Below are 18,112 nucleotides of genomic sequence, written 5' to 3'. Positions count from 1 at the left end.
ACCTGACTTCGCTTAGTAAGAGGTCCAGTGAGAGGCAGCTGATTTAAGGTAGAGAACAGAAGCGGGCAGCTGAGAGCACACGAGGGAGGCAATCCCAACCCTCCTTTTCTGCCACGTTAAACTGAAAACTGGCTCCTGGTCAGTTTGCACCTACAGTTACAATAACCAATAAATTCAAAGGTAAAAGCTCCAGAGAAAAAATGAACTCCTAAATTTTGCTGGTTTGGGGTTTTTTGGCTGGGTTTTGGCGAGTTGTTTTTCCCCAAAGGTGCAGGGGGTGTGTGCGTTGGTGACAATTCCTTAAACTACGTGAACACACTGCTGTGTATTGAGGAACAAATGGAGTTTACAAAAGGTCTTACCATGTTAAAATAATGCTTTGTTTTTGTGCCTTTGGTAATGTCCCATATAAAGATGTTGCCATCATGACCTGCAGACAGCATTATCCTGGAATCAAAAGGATGGGTCTCCAAGACAAATACTTCATCCGCATGCCCCTAGAATTTAAAATTGCACGTCACATGTGAACAACAGGACATAAATCCACATTAACAGGATATTTAAAGTAGAACCTAAAGCACTGCACCATCCTTTCCTCACACTCACACATGGAAAATTAGAGCCCTACAAGCTGCCTCCAAAAATACGAAGACTTTTAAATTCCACATATTTACAAATTCTGTATCTGGACTGGTGTGGCACATCAATAGGGGAAAACCCGAGGCAGCCAGAAAGACTTTATCATTCTAAATTCAAGCAAGAACTGTAGAAATATGGAGCTTTTGCCAAAGGACAGTGAACTAGTCAATGGACAAGTATGTTACTGCACAAAAAACCTTTCATTTATTCTACAGGAAAGGCAAGTTCAACAAAGCAGCTAGGGAAAGGATTGTTCAAATGCAGGAGGAAGCAGCTAGTTCTGGTTAAGAAAATCCAAGAAACACTACACTTGCTTTATCATTCATATAGAACCTTCAAGACAAATCAGATCTAACTATGCACTCAGCAAGCACAAGTTGCAATTCTAGAAAGATCATCTACTTCAAAAAGCAAGTAAAATTACATACCACCAAATCATGAAGCAATTGCCCTGTGCAGGAATTCCACACTTTGAGCAGGTGATTATTCACAGCAGTAACGACATAGCTATCATTTTGGTTCCATGCTATCATGGTTACTTTAGGCTTCATAAATTTGTCTTCTTCTGAGCATGCGTCACTATTTTAAAGAATTGAACAGGCATGAGATATTTTTAATTAGCCCATTTCAATCTCAAAAGAAAAATAACATGTTTTCCCATGTTAATAATCAGACAAAGGAAGAGATGTTAAAAATCAAATTTGTTTTGAAACTTTTGTCCATAAACTTCATTCTTTTTGTAGCAATCAACTCTAAAGCAAATCTGGATTTCTAGCATACTTATTTCAGAGGACATGGTAACTTCCTTCTCACATGAGATGCCAGGCAAAAAGGCTTTCCTCTTTCATGGAGTCTTGTCTCTTCTACAATTAGAATCCTAGCATAACTCCTTTAAAAATTTGCACTTTTTACAGTCAAGAGCTTTCCAACTAACTGTTCAAGAAGCTAACCTCTACATTAACTAAGCATTTTTTTCTGATTCCCAGCATAAATATATTAAAGATAATATTTTGTATTAATCTCAATCTATTTCCTCATTTCTGTCCCCAAAATACATTTATAGGATACTATAACACCGTTTCTCAGCATCTTAGTCAACGGAAGGAACAAGCTTGGTTTGAAACATACCTTTACAGAGTACTATCTACATTCCACATCAACTAGTAGCGTCTCTTACAAAGACTCTCGCTCAATTAGACACAGCTACAATTGTATATGTTAACCCAAAAAGATGGCACAGTCAAATTTTAATTATTAATACCTCCTCCTTTCTTAGTAAAACCACCTTAATTTTTTTTTTCCATGGCTGCATCACAAGAAGAGCTTGCAATCACCCTCCAATCAAGCGGTATACCCAAGGTTTGTTTTTGGTGTTTGTCCCCCCCCTCATTTAATCACCTACAGATTCACTTCTGCTTAGTGTCTACAGAAGTTGACTAAGCATTCTGTACTGCTGTACATAATCCACCCTTCAGGTTTATCCAGTGTCATGTAATATCCTGATCCTTATCTGTAATGACATTATTCAAACTGTGTGCCACAAGCATATTTCATTAATAGACTTGTAAAAAGTACAAAAGAAGTAATGAAAATAGTCAGCAAGATCGGTCCTTGATGTAACCCACCTATTACCTGTCATGACCTCTCCCGGAAAGACGTTACCAACTACCTTATTTTTATTAATCTTATGCTGTGACATGTCAGGTGTCTGAAATCCAGATGGAGAAGATCTATTGCACTTTGTTAGCTTTTTTCCCTTAACAAAGGAAATGTAATTAATTTGATACAGTGTACATTTGAAATCTATAGAAATAGTTATGCATTTATTCAAGCACAGACTCCAATTTTGTAAGTTATTAAATCACTAGAACACTCACTTCACCCCCTCCAAAGACCACACCACTTGATCATAATATTGCTATGGCTTGCTCTAGTTTGACTGTAAGTGCACTTGATGGATTTTTCAAATTGTGTGACTTTAAACAACAGATTAAAAAAAAAAATAGACAACACTTCACCTACCCCGGTAATCGATCAGACATATCCAACAGAATACTCCTCCATTCTGCTTGCTCAAAACGCCAGATTCTAGCTGTTCCATCTCTACTGCCACTTATGAACCTTAAAGAAGTTTTAAAAGATAGTTAATTCATCTTCAAAAGAATTGGCTTTAAAGTATATTCAGAGTTACACACCACCATCACTTCAAACATTACAATAAAAGACTGATAGAAGTGAAATCTTCAACTTTTGTGCAAGAGAATTCTTTACGGTTACCTGTACATTAAGTTTCTTTCCAGAAGCCCATGAAAGAGCTTTTCTGAACTGAGAAACTAAATAAAATTGTCAAAACATAGAATAGAGAAGCAAGTTCCAAAGCTAAATTCAATTCACAACTTCACCCTCAACTCCTTCCGAATTACAATACTTTAATGAAGTATTTTAAGTAATTAATTCTGAAATAGCAGAGTGTCAAATACTGAAGTAGAGGCAAGAACAGATCAGCACAGGAAAACCTGAGATGTTCCCACCCAGAACTGTACATAAAAGAGAAGACCATCAGTGGTTTACTTTAAGATACTAAGGTGTAAACCATGGCAGTTCAGGCTTCTATTTCATGAACTGCTGAACTACGAATGCAACAGAATGGAAATTCCTGAAGAGAAGAACTGAAATATTGTAGGACATCCAAAGATAATCTCCCTAATCCATGAATCACAACTCTGAGAAGGACAGTTGACATACCTACCACAGAGGAAGTCTGCATGCTAGGTATATCATGACTGTGCTCTAATTTGCTACGAGTCATTTTAATAGTAATTAAAACATCTTCCACAGAATGTGTCACCAAGCAAATGAGCAGAAGTTTTGCCTCTTTTTTTTGGTACTGCCTTGAAGAGTAATCTATGCAGGCAACATAAATGAACCAGTGCAACATGATGACCCCAAAGATAAAGATAATTGTAGAAAAACACATTTAAAAGGAAGACAACTACAACTTCCAAATTGAATGTAGATCATTACTGCTCTTAGTCGCAATTATTTGGCTTTCAAGAGGAGAAAAAAACAACAAAAATAAAGCTGCAACTTATGGCGGCAGATGTAAATCCAGCCTGAAGGCTAAAATATACATCTTCATTAGTAATAGGCCAGAAATCAATTTTGACTCCATTCTGTACTGGAAGTATGGGTTTTACAAATGGAGTTTACGCAACACTTCCCCTCTCCACCCAAATCAGCTGTAGAATTCTATTAAATCCATTTCCTTAAAATTTTAATAGTAGGCTAGAAGAAAATGAGAAGCATTAAAACTTATTTTAGAGTATTTGCATTGCCATTACCCATTTCCTATTTTGAGCCAATACCTTCATGAAACGGAAAGGAGGGGGAAGAGGAGGTTTATGAAGCCACAAATACATCAGATATGTTAAAAAGTGGTAATATTCCTCCATGTAAATAAAAACCCAGCCAGCCCAAAGACTGTCTAACAAAGACTAATAGAAAGCCGAGACAAACAGCTGCAACTTAACCATGCTCTCATGGATTAGACCAAATTTCCCCTCTGAGTTCTATATAAGTAGAATCTCCTTACTGGAAACCTCCAGGTGAGAACAAATGTACATTCTTAGTTCCAAAATAATGTATTCTTGTTCACATTTGAGCATATTTCAACATACCTATCACCACTGTTAGAAAACTGAATGCTGTCAACTTTGTCCTGTAAGAAAAAGCAAAGCTTGTTAGAAATTATGTTTTTAAACAGGAAATATGGTTGTGACAATACTGAGCTTAGTATAATCTGACACAATTAAATAACTGCATATTGTATAGTTTCTAACAGTTTTAACTCCAAGGTGAACCAAGTCCAACAAATAATTACCAGAAATCATTAACCGTTAATGCATTTAAAATGCAAGTTTTTTTTTTTTAAAAAGTCCCAGTTAAATATGAAGGATTGAAATACGAAATAACTATTCATTAATAACTTGGTAGCCAATTAACTCATATTTGAATATGTATTTCCAATATCCTAAGCCAATTATAATTGAGAGGAATCTGTTTTTCCCACTCCTACTTACATGTTCCTTCAAGAAATACATAATTAGTTATTCATTTTTATCACAATAAAAACTATAGGGGAGGTAGATAGCACACTCAGATCAGTTTATCTTCAGAGCTGAAAGTCTTCCCTACATAGAAAATATATACTGATCAAGTCTTATCACTATAACATAAATGCTTGAAGTCAGATTCAGTATTACAGAAAACATATTTAGGCCAACAAAATGAAGATGAGTATTTTAAAGTTTGCCCTTGAAAGAGCTTTAAGGGTTCAACTAAATCCAGATTCTCTATAGCAAAACTACAGATTGTGCATCAAGTGCCAACAAAAAAAATGACTCTACTTTCAGCACATGAACATAAGCCAAGTTTCCCTTAGATGTCTTAGAAAACAGAGTCTGCTAAACTAAGGTACACAAATGAAAAAATATTTTATCTAAGAACTTCTTTCCCTAACAGGTATCAGTTATATCAAGAAAGCAAGTAAAAGACAGACAGCACAGATTACATAAAGCACAGAGTGAAACAAGGTTAAACCAGCAAGCTGACTTGTTACTTAGAAAGTATCAAGTAGCTTGCACAGCCACTGAAGACGTGGCTAAGATCAAGATGGACACAAGTAAAATTCTGGCAACCCATTTGAAGATTTAACACAAAAGGTGTCAAATGGTAAATAACTTGAGTAATGAAATCCACATTCTCAGCCTACCTACTTCCTGTATCTAGCATGTAAGATGTGGGTGGCTAGGCACACTTGCATCAGAGAGAAGTAGCTGAATAAACCACACGCATTAAAATTAGAGAAATGTATGACATCCAGTTGAAATGACAGAATTCTAAATATCATCTTGACACATTCCAGCCTTTAAAATGGTCAAGTCACATGGAGATGATTGGCTGAAATTCTGCAGAAGTTCTAAAAATATTCAATAAAAGCACATTGCTGCAAACCCACTAGCAACATTAACTTGCAACTTCAATACTGCTTGAAGTGACTAATCATTAGATTTAACAATCTTACTTACAGCATGGCTTTCCAATTCAGCTATTTTCTCAGGCATTTCAGAGCCAAAAAAATACATCCTGATGACATGGTCAGTGCTGCCAGTTGCTAAAAACATACCACCTGTAAAAATCAAGCAATAATTAAACTACTGTGTAAGATATTAAAACAGATTACTAACATTTGTTGGATGCCTAGTTTAAAAAAAATTATCTGAAAAGTGTCACATTTTTTATGCTCTTCCACTGACATACAGATGTAGAGGAAAATCCCCCTCTTGCCCCAGAAAGCGCTCTCAGCTTTAGTAAAAATTAACAGTCATATTCAGTGTTATAAAAATTTTAAAATATGTAACTAGGGGAATGCCAAAACATCTGACACTAACTAACTGCATACAGAAGCCTTCAGTTATTGGGAATACGGCTAGTCATCATCAGAATTATCTACGTGACTCCTTCACTGTAGCATAGGTCTCATCTGTGGCACATCAATTACTTCAAAACTGCGCAGAAGCATAAGTAAACCAGTATAAGTACACCAGTATTTAGCTGTGGTGGAAGCAATACTAAGATCTGCCTCTTGGCACCTGTCAAAAAAAAGCCCCAAACAACAAAACCTCAAAAAAACCCAAATCCAAACACAAGCCAGTGCTATATCCTGACAATGTTAATAAGCTATACTTTTGATTGGTATTTTATTTTTGAAATTCTCAAGTTTCTTCTAATATTCTTGTTGTCTGGTACCAGAAAGCCTTCCCACAAGTCACCCACACGATTAGAATAAAAAAAGACTACAAGCCAGGAGTGAAGCACATTTATAGATACCTTTGTGTATTTCTAAGAAAGAAAGGATCTTTATGACTATCCCTGCATACAACTGGCACAGAATCAGGAGCTCCTGCTATTGGCAGTAACTGCTTCTACTGCTGTTGACTGTGGTAGCTTACAGAACTAATTTTGCAGATCCCTGACGTTCTACTAAGAGATTAAACAAAAATAAAAATCCAGTAAAGATGGATAAAAAGTAAACAAGCACCAGGTGACTTCTACTTCTGTAAAATCACCAATGGCAAAAGGACAATAATATCACTTAGTTCAACAGTCTTCCCCTGTTAGCTAAGGCAAGTCACATTATTTATGTAATAGGCTAACAATGCACATGTATATAATTACTTACCACACAGCTGCTGGTTTTGTATATTTTAAAGATATCACAAACAGAGTATTATCATAACTGCTTATGAGGAAAGAATAGAAATCACAATGCTGAACTCAATCTGTACGTGACTTACCTACACTGAATGAAGAACAAAGCATCTGAACCCCTGGTCTAGGTTTCTCTGTGAATTTCACTGGCCGATTGCTTAAAAAGAAAAGATACATGAAACAGGACATGCCACACAAAACTGGGCTTTTAGTAACATTTCAAAACATGAAGGTATGTTTCTTCAAACATCTACATGGTGGTACTTAAACGTATAGAGTAAGATCTGTAAATCTTGTGCAGGAGGATAAGCAATAAGGTTTAATTTTCAGAATTACTGTACACACATACACAAATGGTATTTGGAGCCCCCACAGCTTATGACTTTTTCTGTAATATGCTGTTACCTAGCAAGGATAACATGACATGCCAAAGAATGTTTCTTCTCTCTCATCCTTCCCCTAAGTATGATTTACCCCCTCTGTAACGTACATACCCATGAAGTACTGAACTCTTGCCCTCCCATTACAACCACCAGCAGCCCATGAAACAAGGCCTATCAAATGCCATTACTGCAGAAGGCCGTGCAAAATCATAAAATTTTACAGAAGTAAATAAAAGTTTTGCAACACTGTAAAGGTGGTGATTTAAGACTTGTTTCCTGTTCTGCAAGTCATGTACACACTCTTGCAGTTGACATGGCCATAATCTCGCAGAAAGTAGCTATTAAGAACTACATTAAGGAGAAATGCAGCAAACTCTGCCACTTAGAAGCATTAGAGGTTTCTACTCATTATTCTACTGCTTTTCTGTTTATCAGAGGAAATGCAGAGACATTGAGTAAAAGAGTATTTCTCGTGCTTAACAGCACAGAGATTCAAATCCTAAGAATGCTGCTTTGAGAACTACCAATTGAAGTCCATGCTTAAACTAATTTAAACAATGCTTACATCTCATACAGTCCTCTAAATGAATTTCAGAATAATAATGAAGGATCCAGTTTAAACAATCTCCTCCTATAACTTACAGCCCTAAAAGACTCTTCAGGTATAGCTATGCCTTGGATAGTTTTTGCAACAATTATACTACCTTAAAATCACAAGTTTGAATTAAAAATAATCTTCTGCTTTCTAAAGTAGTGATTTGTTTTTTCTCAAATAGCTGCTCTAATGTAAAATAGATCAATTTATACCAACTACCATTATATGGCACAATACTAGATACAGACTGATCATCCCAGATTCTTCTTTCCAGTAATAATCTAATTTTTTTGTACAAATAAACAGAAACCACACACAGAACATTTAAAAACTATCCTGAACATACACTGCATGCAAGTTTGGTAAGAGACATCCTAAAACTACAGGACTGTTGAAAACAACACAAAGCTTTATTATACTGCTCCAACATATTTATCTTTGCAGCAGTTCTAGTTGTCCTACATTTTTATTTTTAGTGTAGTAAGAAGTTAAATGTATTTCTCAATTAATCTACCAGAACAGCAGCATAACATAAATTTGTAAAGGATCTACTCACTGGTGGCATTTAAAAATAATTCTGTAATAATTATTTCCACAGCATTTTTATTATCACAAAAAAAAAAAATCCATTTTTTTTTAGCTAGTTAAAAGCAGTTGACTTATTTTAATCAAATATAGTATGGCATAGAGTTAATTGGCAACCTGTTTACATACTTGAATTTCATGGACTCTGTATCCCATTGCCAAAAGCAAACAGTTCCATCTGCACCAGTAGAGACCATGTATCGCATGGAGCCTTTCACCATTGGACTAAACTAAAGAGAAAAAAGTAAAATCAGACACATACAAAAAGAGATATTTAAAAACTGCTTTATGAACGTCTAAAAACCTTACTATAAAACCTTGATTTACTTTGGATTTTTCAATTACAACTGCTAAAGCAGTTGTTGATAACTTATTTTTAATGTTTACAAAGTAACATATCCTATACTTTAAAATAAGTTTGCAGTCTATGTTTTAATTATTACATTATATAAAACCAATTAATTCACTGCTTTGTTTTTGAAGTCTTAACTAACCACAATCATTCATACACTAAAAATTTTGTCAATGAATGAAGTAAAGAGCAGACGGAAAAAAATAAAAGGAAGGAAGTTTCACTAGGAAGACTTATAGTTTAAATTCTATAGCTCAGCAGAGCATTGGTTATGAGATAGTCCAAGTATGCGTAACCCAACATACGAATTTACAGGACGTCCTCACACATACTCCTTTAAGACACAGATTTATTGCTATGCACAGAGCTACCTTTCAGATATCTTAGAGAACACAAGTTACACAAGTTGATTAAATTGTTCATCAATTACTACTACAACCATTGGAAATGACCATATAAACTGTACATATTGCAATTAAATATTATTAAGAACTCTTGAGCAACAACAAAAAAATCTTCTATCGTACTACAATAAAGGAAACACCACAAATAAGTGCTTTGCCATTAAAAAATGAAGAAACAAACAAACGCAATGATTGCCACGGAAACTAAAAATATGAAGACTACTCTCAGAGCCAGCATGTTTGAAAAAACTGCAAAATTTTTTGTACTGAACTTCACAAGGTGGCAGGTAGCCACTTTTCACCCCTCAACATAAGCCCGTTTGTCTCATTGCAAAACACAGCAAATTTGTATAATGAGCTACGAGTTTATCTGTTAAAAAAGGAATTACAAAGGCCAAAATGAGACTGAATCCAAAGGACTAGCAAGAGCGCATAAAGTATCACAACACCTTGAAATTTAAATACACAGCATATTACACTGAACACCTTTGCACTTCTGAAAGAACTTGTGTTTTTGAGATTAAAACAAATACCCGTATCACAGAAGTTACAGGAATCACATACTGGATCAGAACACTCAAAGCTAGCACAAACACATCTCCTGTAACACACAATTGGAGGACAATTTTTCACAGAAATTCTCTTTGGTTCCAACAGCTCAAATATTACAGATAGTGATCTCTTAGGTGAAGAAGGATTCCTGTCATTATCTTCAGTTAAACACAGCAATTTCAGCCAGACAATGAACTTTTTTCTTTTCTTTTTTCAAAACGCAGGTTTCTCCTGTGGTTTTGACTAATTTTTGACATAAATATTTAAATGTTCAGATTTTAATATTCCCACAGACAGTCATACAGAAGTAATTTCAGTCAAATGAAAACCACAGTGACAAGCACAGTGAAAGTTATTTGCCATTCACGTGCCAGCCTTTACAGGACACAGATCAGTTCCTTGCGCTTAGATAAGTAAGATGTACACCTGGCAAGTTACTTCTTAACCTAGTAACAGCAACCAGAAAGTACTTTTGTCCACAAACAGAAAATAAGATACTAATCTTCCTTTTCAAGAAATTGTAACACAAATATAGAAGGCTCTATTGGTGTAGAGCATTCATGTAACCGTGTTTCTCAGTTTCAATAAGCAACTGTTTATTTCTTACCAATATGATAACTAGTTAATCCTTAGGGTGTCTCATCAATCTAAATCCTACTACTAAAGCAGAGTCTTAACTTTCCAAATCAGGTGCAATAGCATCTTTTTTTTGACCCAACTATTTCTTGTTTTCTACTATTTGATTAAAATACCTTCAAACTTTCCATACCACACTGTCAAGTGAAACTTATCTTTGAGTTTCATGAACTGGCTGCTTCTTACAATCCATCTACATTATCTGTGCTTCAATATGCAGAAACACTTAAAAAAAACATACCTGCAATGAGGTAATGGACCCTGTGTGTCCATGGAGGACCGCAACTGGTGCACAGGTTCTCAGACACCACACTCTGATCATTTTATCACAGCTTCCAGCTGCAATCATAGTGTTTTCATAATTGACAGCCATATCAGAAATCTCTGCTGAATGTCCTCGTAATGTGGCAAATAATCTGCCATTATGAGTTGACCAAATCTTTACCAAACAGTCATCTGAGCCCTAGAAAGAAATATTTATTACACTCAGCAAGGATTTTCATAGACATTCAGGATAAAAGTTTTAGGTTTCCTTTAAAGAACCTAACTGTGTTTTTCCACAGCTTGGTAAATTACACTTCTATTTAAAACTCGGTATGTTACTTAAGCTGAAAGGAATAAAGTCAATCAACCAACATTTAAGAAAACAAAATGTTAATTTATGGTTCAGAATTACACTGTGATCACCACAGATCTATACCATATAATGCAAAAAGTCTGGAATTAGTTTGAGGGGATTTCTTGCAGTAATGGCAAGGGCCAATGAAAGTACTGTTCTGTAAAAACAACCCCTCTGCCACTTCAGAAAGAGTATGAAACACGCTTAACATCAAACTACATCACTGAATAAAGCTCCTACTTCAATGTCAACACCTGACCAGATATTAAGTACAACAATTTTTTACATGCTTCTGACCTTTAATTATGTCAAATTGTACTACCTAAGTACAGTGATAAAGCGAATTGGCTGAATTCCAACACTCCCGATATCCACCCCTAGAAGTTGTAGCGTAACATGCATTTCAAAGTTCTTTTCCTTGCATTGATCTAGAATGATACTCAGATTTGGATCTATTTCATCAACTCACAGTAAATATTCTATGTCCAGTCCTGTCGAATGCAACACAATATACAGAAGAAAGATGGCCAAGAATCCGTCTGTGCATCTTGACGTGCTGATACATACTTCCTGGAAATGAAGTACTGAACTTTGCATATCCAGTTAATTGTTTTGCTCTATGTACTTCCACTAGAATACAAAGAAATCAAAGAATAAGTGTACTGATAGTTAAACAGGTCTATCCTATAACATGATTTTATTTAGCTTCCATCAATATACTAGTTCAGGACTTACTAAAAGTGACTTTCATATTTCAGGAAGTGAGGGTTTTTTGTATTTACAATTTTTTTGATGCATGAAATGAAGACAGTATCTTAAACTTGCTCCAATCAAAACTTCTGTCTCCAAATAAAAAGCACTAAATGTTATATTTATTTTCCCATGGCTTTCTATACCTTAAGTCATACAAAAGTCCTTCTATCCAAAGTAGAATGATTTGCATTTTCTGTAGGTTTATCTACTTAATACAGGGGCTTTATAAAAGAAAAAGATGTCATCTAGAGGCCACTGTCTCTCTAGTGCTGCGAGCAGACCCCTGTACCCAATACATAACTCCAGTGAAGCCATGGGAAGCTCTCCAGAGAACCCTCCGGATCCAGTTCTGAGGTGCGGTTTCCAGCATCGTAGCAAGGCCAGTATCAAGGTACACATCGTACACTCACAGCAGCAGTGACGAGCGTCGAGAAGAGCTTACCAAGATTTGGTGGTGTGCCATAGTTCACAGGCATTTCAGGAGGTCTTCCTCTGTGAAGAGCAGCAAACGCAGAGCCCTTCCAAATGGTGTTCCTGCAATCTTTAAAACCAACTGGTTGAAGTTTATCATAAGTACATGTTAAAAATGCCAAGAGAGCTGCAGTTCCAAAACATGGTAAAGAATGTATCCATAGGTGTTCTCAAACAAGGTATTGAAACAACTAAAAAAGTAGGAACACCAAACACCCCAAAACTTTTCAAGAAAACATAGTATCAGAGGAGAAAAATACTCCATTTAATATAGTAACAGAAGGAGGAAAATCATCCAACACAACCAACCACCAAACTCTGAAATTACTCCTAAATGGTGCTGCCCCTGCAGTTCACATAACACAAAAACTAACCTTTCCACTTAATTTTTCCTACTTGTTCTCAATGCAAAGCATTTAAGACTTTCAACATTTTAACAAATATTTATTCATAAATATTATAAGTCTTTATTGAATGTTTATTAGTATTAAATTATTTAGCCAGATGATTTCAAGAGGTCCCTTCCAACCTGACAGTTCACAGATTTTTTAAAAAAAAATCCCACACTGACAGTTATTTTGACACGCACACTCTGAAGTAATTGCAATCCTGATTTTCAGGATGGAAGAGTCACTGTTATTCAGAGTGCATCCTTTAGAGCAGTTTGGACAGATAACTGAAAACACAATAGTATCCCATAAACCCGTCCCATGTCACAGCATATAGCTACCCAACAGAACTTCATACAAACACATGAACATCCCCCCCTCCCAGAAACATTCAAAGAGATAAGCTAAAATCTACTCTACCAAATAAAGTATGTGATTATGCATCACCAACCGTTACCTTTAAGTTACAGGCAAGGACTTTCTTCCTGCATATGTACAGAATTCACAAGTACTAATTTTGATGCCATTTGCATTAACCGAGAAAACTTTCAGAAAACTGGTGTTACAGCCTCACATTTGCACTTAAAAGAGTACAACAGCGACCACATTCAAAACCAAGAGGCCAATGTACTACTGGGAGTGTCGGGAGATGTTAGAGAAGTAGCACCTGTGTCCTGATGATTCATTATATTGCAGTAACACTGAAAACTGGCCCTGTTCAGCAGCCTCAGCATTCAGAGTAACAATAATTCTTGTGATGTAACTTAAAACCTTCTCTTCACAACTATCAGTATATAGTTACACCATTAATACACAGATCACTGGTGTTTTGGTTGATTCAACACAGTACAGAAGAAGTGGGGGCCAATTTTTAGTGAAAGCTTACCACTTTTAAGTATTCCAAACGTCCACACCATATACTTATGAAAATGTATCATACCCATTTCAAATAATGAACAAACCATACCTTTTGCTGTACGTAACAACGACTGTCTCCCTGCACCAAGTAAGGAATTCACTCTCGAAATGCTGGGTGGTATCTCCTTATCCAGTATGGGGCCAATCCGCTTGCAAATTTGTAACAAATGGTCTGGAGCCACATGTTTGTTGGACAGCACCTGACAGAAGTTGAAGTTTTAAAAATATGTATGGTACATCCAGAACAGATTAATCTAAAAGCATCAATATTCACAGGTATATTAAACACTGGTTAAATATTTTTAAACTCAACTTACTAAACAAAATCAATTCTGTTAAGCTCTGGTCTAGTAAATTCAGCAAGTACTCTGCAAGAACAGGAGAGCTGCAGTAAAAATAACCGCAGTAAAATTACTTACTGCACATCAGTGTTTTACTACTGAATGCCTGAAACATTGACATGTATGGCACCCATTCCTGCGGCACCGTACAATGAGTGCCTTTGCCCCAGTCACCTGAATATTTTTTTTGAAAATAAAAAATAAAATTCAAACCCTCATAACTCAAGATCATGAGGAATTTTGTTGTAATCAAGCACAAGAACTTACGCATCTAGTACTTCAGTCGCACAGTAACTGGTTCAATAAACTGCTAACTAGTAGGTTTGAGTACAATCTCTCTGGAAATAGTTTCCTTGAAGAACCAGTACTACAGAGCATAAGACTGCCCTACTTTCTTAAACCAAAAGGATCAAAACAGTCATCCATCCATTCAGGAAGGATCCCATGCTATCTCCATCTAACCATCTAAAAAAATACACCCCCACACACACTCAGCTGTTTCAGTCAAGAACAGATGTGTGTGGTTTTTGATTATTTTTTCCCCTTCTTCCTTCTGGGCATTAAATGAAAAAAATCCTTATCTAACTATAAAGTCAATCACAATAATGTATTAGTTAAATATGCAAAGTAGAGTTTCCACAGACTCGAGTAAACCAAACCACCAGAATCATAAATTTAAACTACTGGGGAGGTCTGAATCAGCAGGCACAAACAGCCCCATGCTTACTCCGCTCTCTGATCTGGCCCTGTGAAAACCAGTTAGACCCAGAAACCACACTGCTACTTCAGCAGCCAGACCATTCCCAGCCAATCCGTCCAGGAGAGGCAGAGGGCCACGCCAACACAGGTATGTGGCCTCTTGCCCACGTAGCTCAGAACACAGGCAGAACTCGCTCATGCTTATGATGCTATTCCCTTAGCCTGAATTTCCTTAGCTGACTGAACTTAGATGAGGAAAGTCCTGACAAGGCTGATCTCATCACCAGAACAGCGGGAATAAAAATACCACATGCTGTCATGTAAGATCTGTTTGACAAAAAGTTGCCCAAAATTACAAAATGCACTTTTCCATCACTTCTGTATAAATTTTGTCTCTTGAATTGGTATAGATCAGTACCACCCATGACATTCAGGACAGAAAGGTCAGCATTCTTTACACCAAGCATTATAAACCATTCTGTTTGTATGCCATCATCAGAAAGTATATATTCCAATTGCAATCCCCAACAGAAGCATACATACAAAACCTTGCAACTGATTTCCTTTCTAAGTAGTTTTACTCAGATTCTGGAAGGAACAGTCATTTTAAAGTCTTGCTCCAATTCGATGATGAACAAAGAGGAAAATAAATAAATGCACCACTTGATTACATTTGTCTGTGGTTTCTGCAAATTCAGAGTGAGACCAGTGGGACAACAAGAGGCGCCCCAAGCCCCCCAAAAGCAGAAACTAAAACCTTCAGAAAATGAATCTGGATATTCTGAAACACTTTTACCCTGTGTAGAGATTTCTTTTAAATTGTGTACAAAAAAAGAGGTAGAAGCAGCACATACTAACGAATTACTCTTACAGCTGGATATGCATAATAAACACAGTTAAAATAAACTGTCCTAAAGTCAGAAGAATCCACACATGACATCTCCCAACACTGCCACTTCTTGTCAGAACAACTCAGGTCAAAAGAAAAAAAATAACAAAAGAAAAAACAACAAAATCAAGCAACAACAAAAAAAACCCCAATCAATCCTTTTTAAACTTAATACTACTATTATGTTTGCTAAATTCAAGTCAGAGCTTGAAAGTATTCCTGTTTAGCAAGACTATGCTTTTTAGTGACTTAGACCATTAGTTTAAAACCTCATCTGCTCAACTGACCACACTGACAAGTAGAATGGAATGCAGTTTATCATTTTAAGCAGCACTTAAATCATTAAGAAAATGTTTTAAACAAAATTTCATTCCTTCTCTATGCGAATACGATTCTGAGATCTTCCAAGTGTTACGCAAGAGGGACAAGGGGACCTAACTATAACAATACACAAACTGATGGGTGAGGGAGAAGCCAATCAATTAACCTGGAATGCCTGAATCTTGGGGGGGGGGGGGAGGGGGGAAGCGAGAATAAGCATCCGTTTAAAGAAAATAAGATCAACTACAATAAAACCACACCGGGCATGCACCACCAGGCCATCACTACACAAGATTCAACTGCCAAACATATTTTGCCATTTAAGAAGCAGTAAAATAAAACACCAAGAGAGCTTTCCATTCTGAAACAGACATAAATTAAAACATTCAGAGCAAACATCATCATCAGTAGAAGGCATAAATACCATGCTGTTGAGAGATCACTCCTGCCTAATATTTAGAAACAAAGCTATGACCAGTGAATAGCCAGAGATAAAGAGCATATTCCTAGGCACCAGAACTGCCAACCCTTGATTTCTAAACAGCGATTTCATTTCCTAATCTGTTGAAGGGGGCTGATGAAGGAAGCCAACCAGAAAATAAATACCGTCAAATCAAAACGCGCTTAACAAGCTTGCTCGGGAAACTCTGAAATGAAATCTCGCTCCAGATTGGTTCTTCCCTATATGTAGGCAGTGGCATGTACCAATGCACAACGCCAAGCTCCACCTCTGCTATGTAAACACTATCCTCAATTTAAAACACCACTTGTGTTTTTGTTAGTCTAATGTAAAGAAATTAAAGGCCCTTTCCAAAATAACTCCAGCGTCTTAACAGAGCCAGAAGGAAACTGGAAGGTAAAGCTTTGGGCCTACTTTTAAAGGTAAAGGGTCTAACATCAATGTTATCATCCTAAATAAAAGTGTTGTTTTTTTTTTTTTTTTTTCTTAATAAAAAGTCTCACCAATTCTTCATAACTTCGATAATGCTCATTTCCTTGCCAATCCAGCCTTTTAGGAAGCAACTAAGTGGAAGGAGAAAAAAAAAAAAAAAAAAAAGCGGTTAAAGGGGAAGGAGGGGTAGATCACATCCAAAACAACGTGTGTTGAGGGGAAAAAGTTGAGGCATTGGAGTGGAAGAAACTTGAATGACTTGTAAGGGAAACTTTCGACCACGGCAAGAGAGGTGACTTCATCAAAGCCCACACAGACCTGGTGCTGCTCCAGCTCCTGCACCAGCACCTGCAGAGAAAAAGAGACAAAATACAGAGTCCGGGACGAGCAAGCCTCCGGCTTCTCCAGCGGCCGCTGCCGCAAACGTGCTCGGGAGGGGGAGGAGGAACGGGGGGGACCGGCTGCTCACACCTCCCCTTCAGCCCTCCCTGCGGCGGCGAGCGGCCGGGGGCGCCGGGCGGCTGCGCCCAGGTGAGCGTGCGGCGGCCCCGTACTCACCGTCAGCGCTCGCCGGCAGGGCCCGGTGCTCAGGAACCGCGCGATGAGGAAGTAGAGCTCTGCAAGAGACACGGGGAGAGCCGGGGGATGAGCCCGGGGGAGCCCCCCGGAGGGACGGTAGTTCATCATCCCGGTCAGGAAGATGGCGGCAGGGGAGCGGCGGCCCCGGCAGGAGCTCTCGCCCTGGCCCGCGGCCGCTCGCGCCCCGGGGGTTTTTACCTGATTCAACGAGCGGCAGGGACGCGCCGCCGCCGGCGGAGTTGGAGGAGGCCGGGGGCTCAGCCATGGCGGCCCCGGCGCGGCGGGCTGCCGCTCGCTCGGCACAAATCGCTGCTGGCGGCGGCTGCCGCGGCGGCGGCTGCTGCTGGTGCTGCCGCCGCCCGGGCAGGGCTGAGGGCTGAGGGCTCAGTCAGCGCCTGGTGCGGGCAGGGCCCGGCTCGGCATAGCCCTGTCAGCGCCGCCCCTCCCCCACCGCCAGCCGCCCCCTTCCCCCCCCCCCAACTCCCTCCCCGCGTCTTCCCCCTCCCCTCCCCGCTCCTCCGCGCGCGGGAGCGAGCCGCCCCCGCCCCCGCCGGACGCCCGGCTCGCGCTCGCGCTCGCGCTCCGGCTCCCCGCCCCCTTCCCCTCCCCCCGCTGGCGCTTTAGCGCAGCCTCGGCGGCGCCGCCGCCATCTCCGCCGCGCGACACGGGCCGTAGCGCCGTCGCTGCCGCCTGCGCCGGGCACGCCCGGGGTGGGCGGAGGAAAAAAAAAAAAAGTAGTCCGTGCGTCCCCACCTCCCCGTCCGGGGCTCGCGCGGATCGGGGAGGGGTGGGGAGAGGGTGCGCGTGTGGCAGCGGAAAACGCGC

General features: G+C 38.7%; 1 protein-coding gene across 2 annotated transcripts in view; it reads right to left on the bottom strand.

The window, feature by feature from the left end:
- The window catches only part of BRWD1 (bromodomain and WD repeat domain containing 1), a 61,073-nt gene extending 43,299 nt beyond the window's left edge, over window positions 1-17,774 (bottom strand). The window contains exons 1-15 of one of the 2 annotated variants that reach the window (XM_033011302.2): window positions 17,486-17,774; window positions 17,267-17,325; window positions 17,027-17,056; window positions 16,780-16,839; window positions 13,616-13,766; window positions 12,231-12,329; window positions 11,505-11,665; window positions 10,658-10,879; window positions 8,602-8,702; window positions 6,996-7,066; window positions 5,727-5,827; window positions 4,317-4,357; window positions 2,662-2,760; window positions 1,068-1,218; window positions 363-497 (exon numbers count right to left, since the gene is read on the bottom strand). In XM_033011302.2, the coding sequence (XP_032867193.2) occupies window positions 363-497; window positions 1,068-1,218; window positions 2,662-2,760; window positions 4,317-4,357; window positions 5,727-5,827; window positions 6,996-7,066; window positions 8,602-8,702; window positions 10,658-10,879; window positions 11,505-11,665; window positions 12,231-12,329; window positions 13,616-13,766; window positions 16,780-16,839; window positions 17,027-17,056; window positions 17,267-17,325; window positions 17,486-17,552 (1,548 nt within the window). In that variant the 5' untranslated portion in view covers window positions 17,553-17,774. Of the gene's footprint in view, window positions 1-362; window positions 498-1,067; window positions 1,219-2,661; window positions 2,761-4,316; window positions 4,358-5,726; window positions 5,828-6,995; window positions 7,067-8,601; window positions 8,703-10,657; window positions 10,880-11,504; window positions 11,666-12,230; window positions 12,330-13,615; window positions 13,767-16,779; window positions 16,840-17,026; window positions 17,057-17,266 lie in introns of both variants that reach the window. The other variant, XM_033011301.2, reaches the window with a different exon arrangement.
- Between the last annotated feature and the right edge of the window lie 338 nt (window positions 17,775-18,112).

Source organism: Tyto alba, unplaced genomic scaffold (genome assembly GCF_018691265.1).
Source record: "Tyto alba isolate M040663 unplaced genomic scaffold, T.alba_DEE_v4.0 Super-Scaffold_14, whole genome shotgun sequence".
Taxonomy (NCBI): domain Eukaryota; kingdom Metazoa; phylum Chordata; class Aves; order Strigiformes; family Tytonidae; genus Tyto; species Tyto alba.
This window is presented reverse-complemented; position numbering and strand designations above follow the sequence as displayed.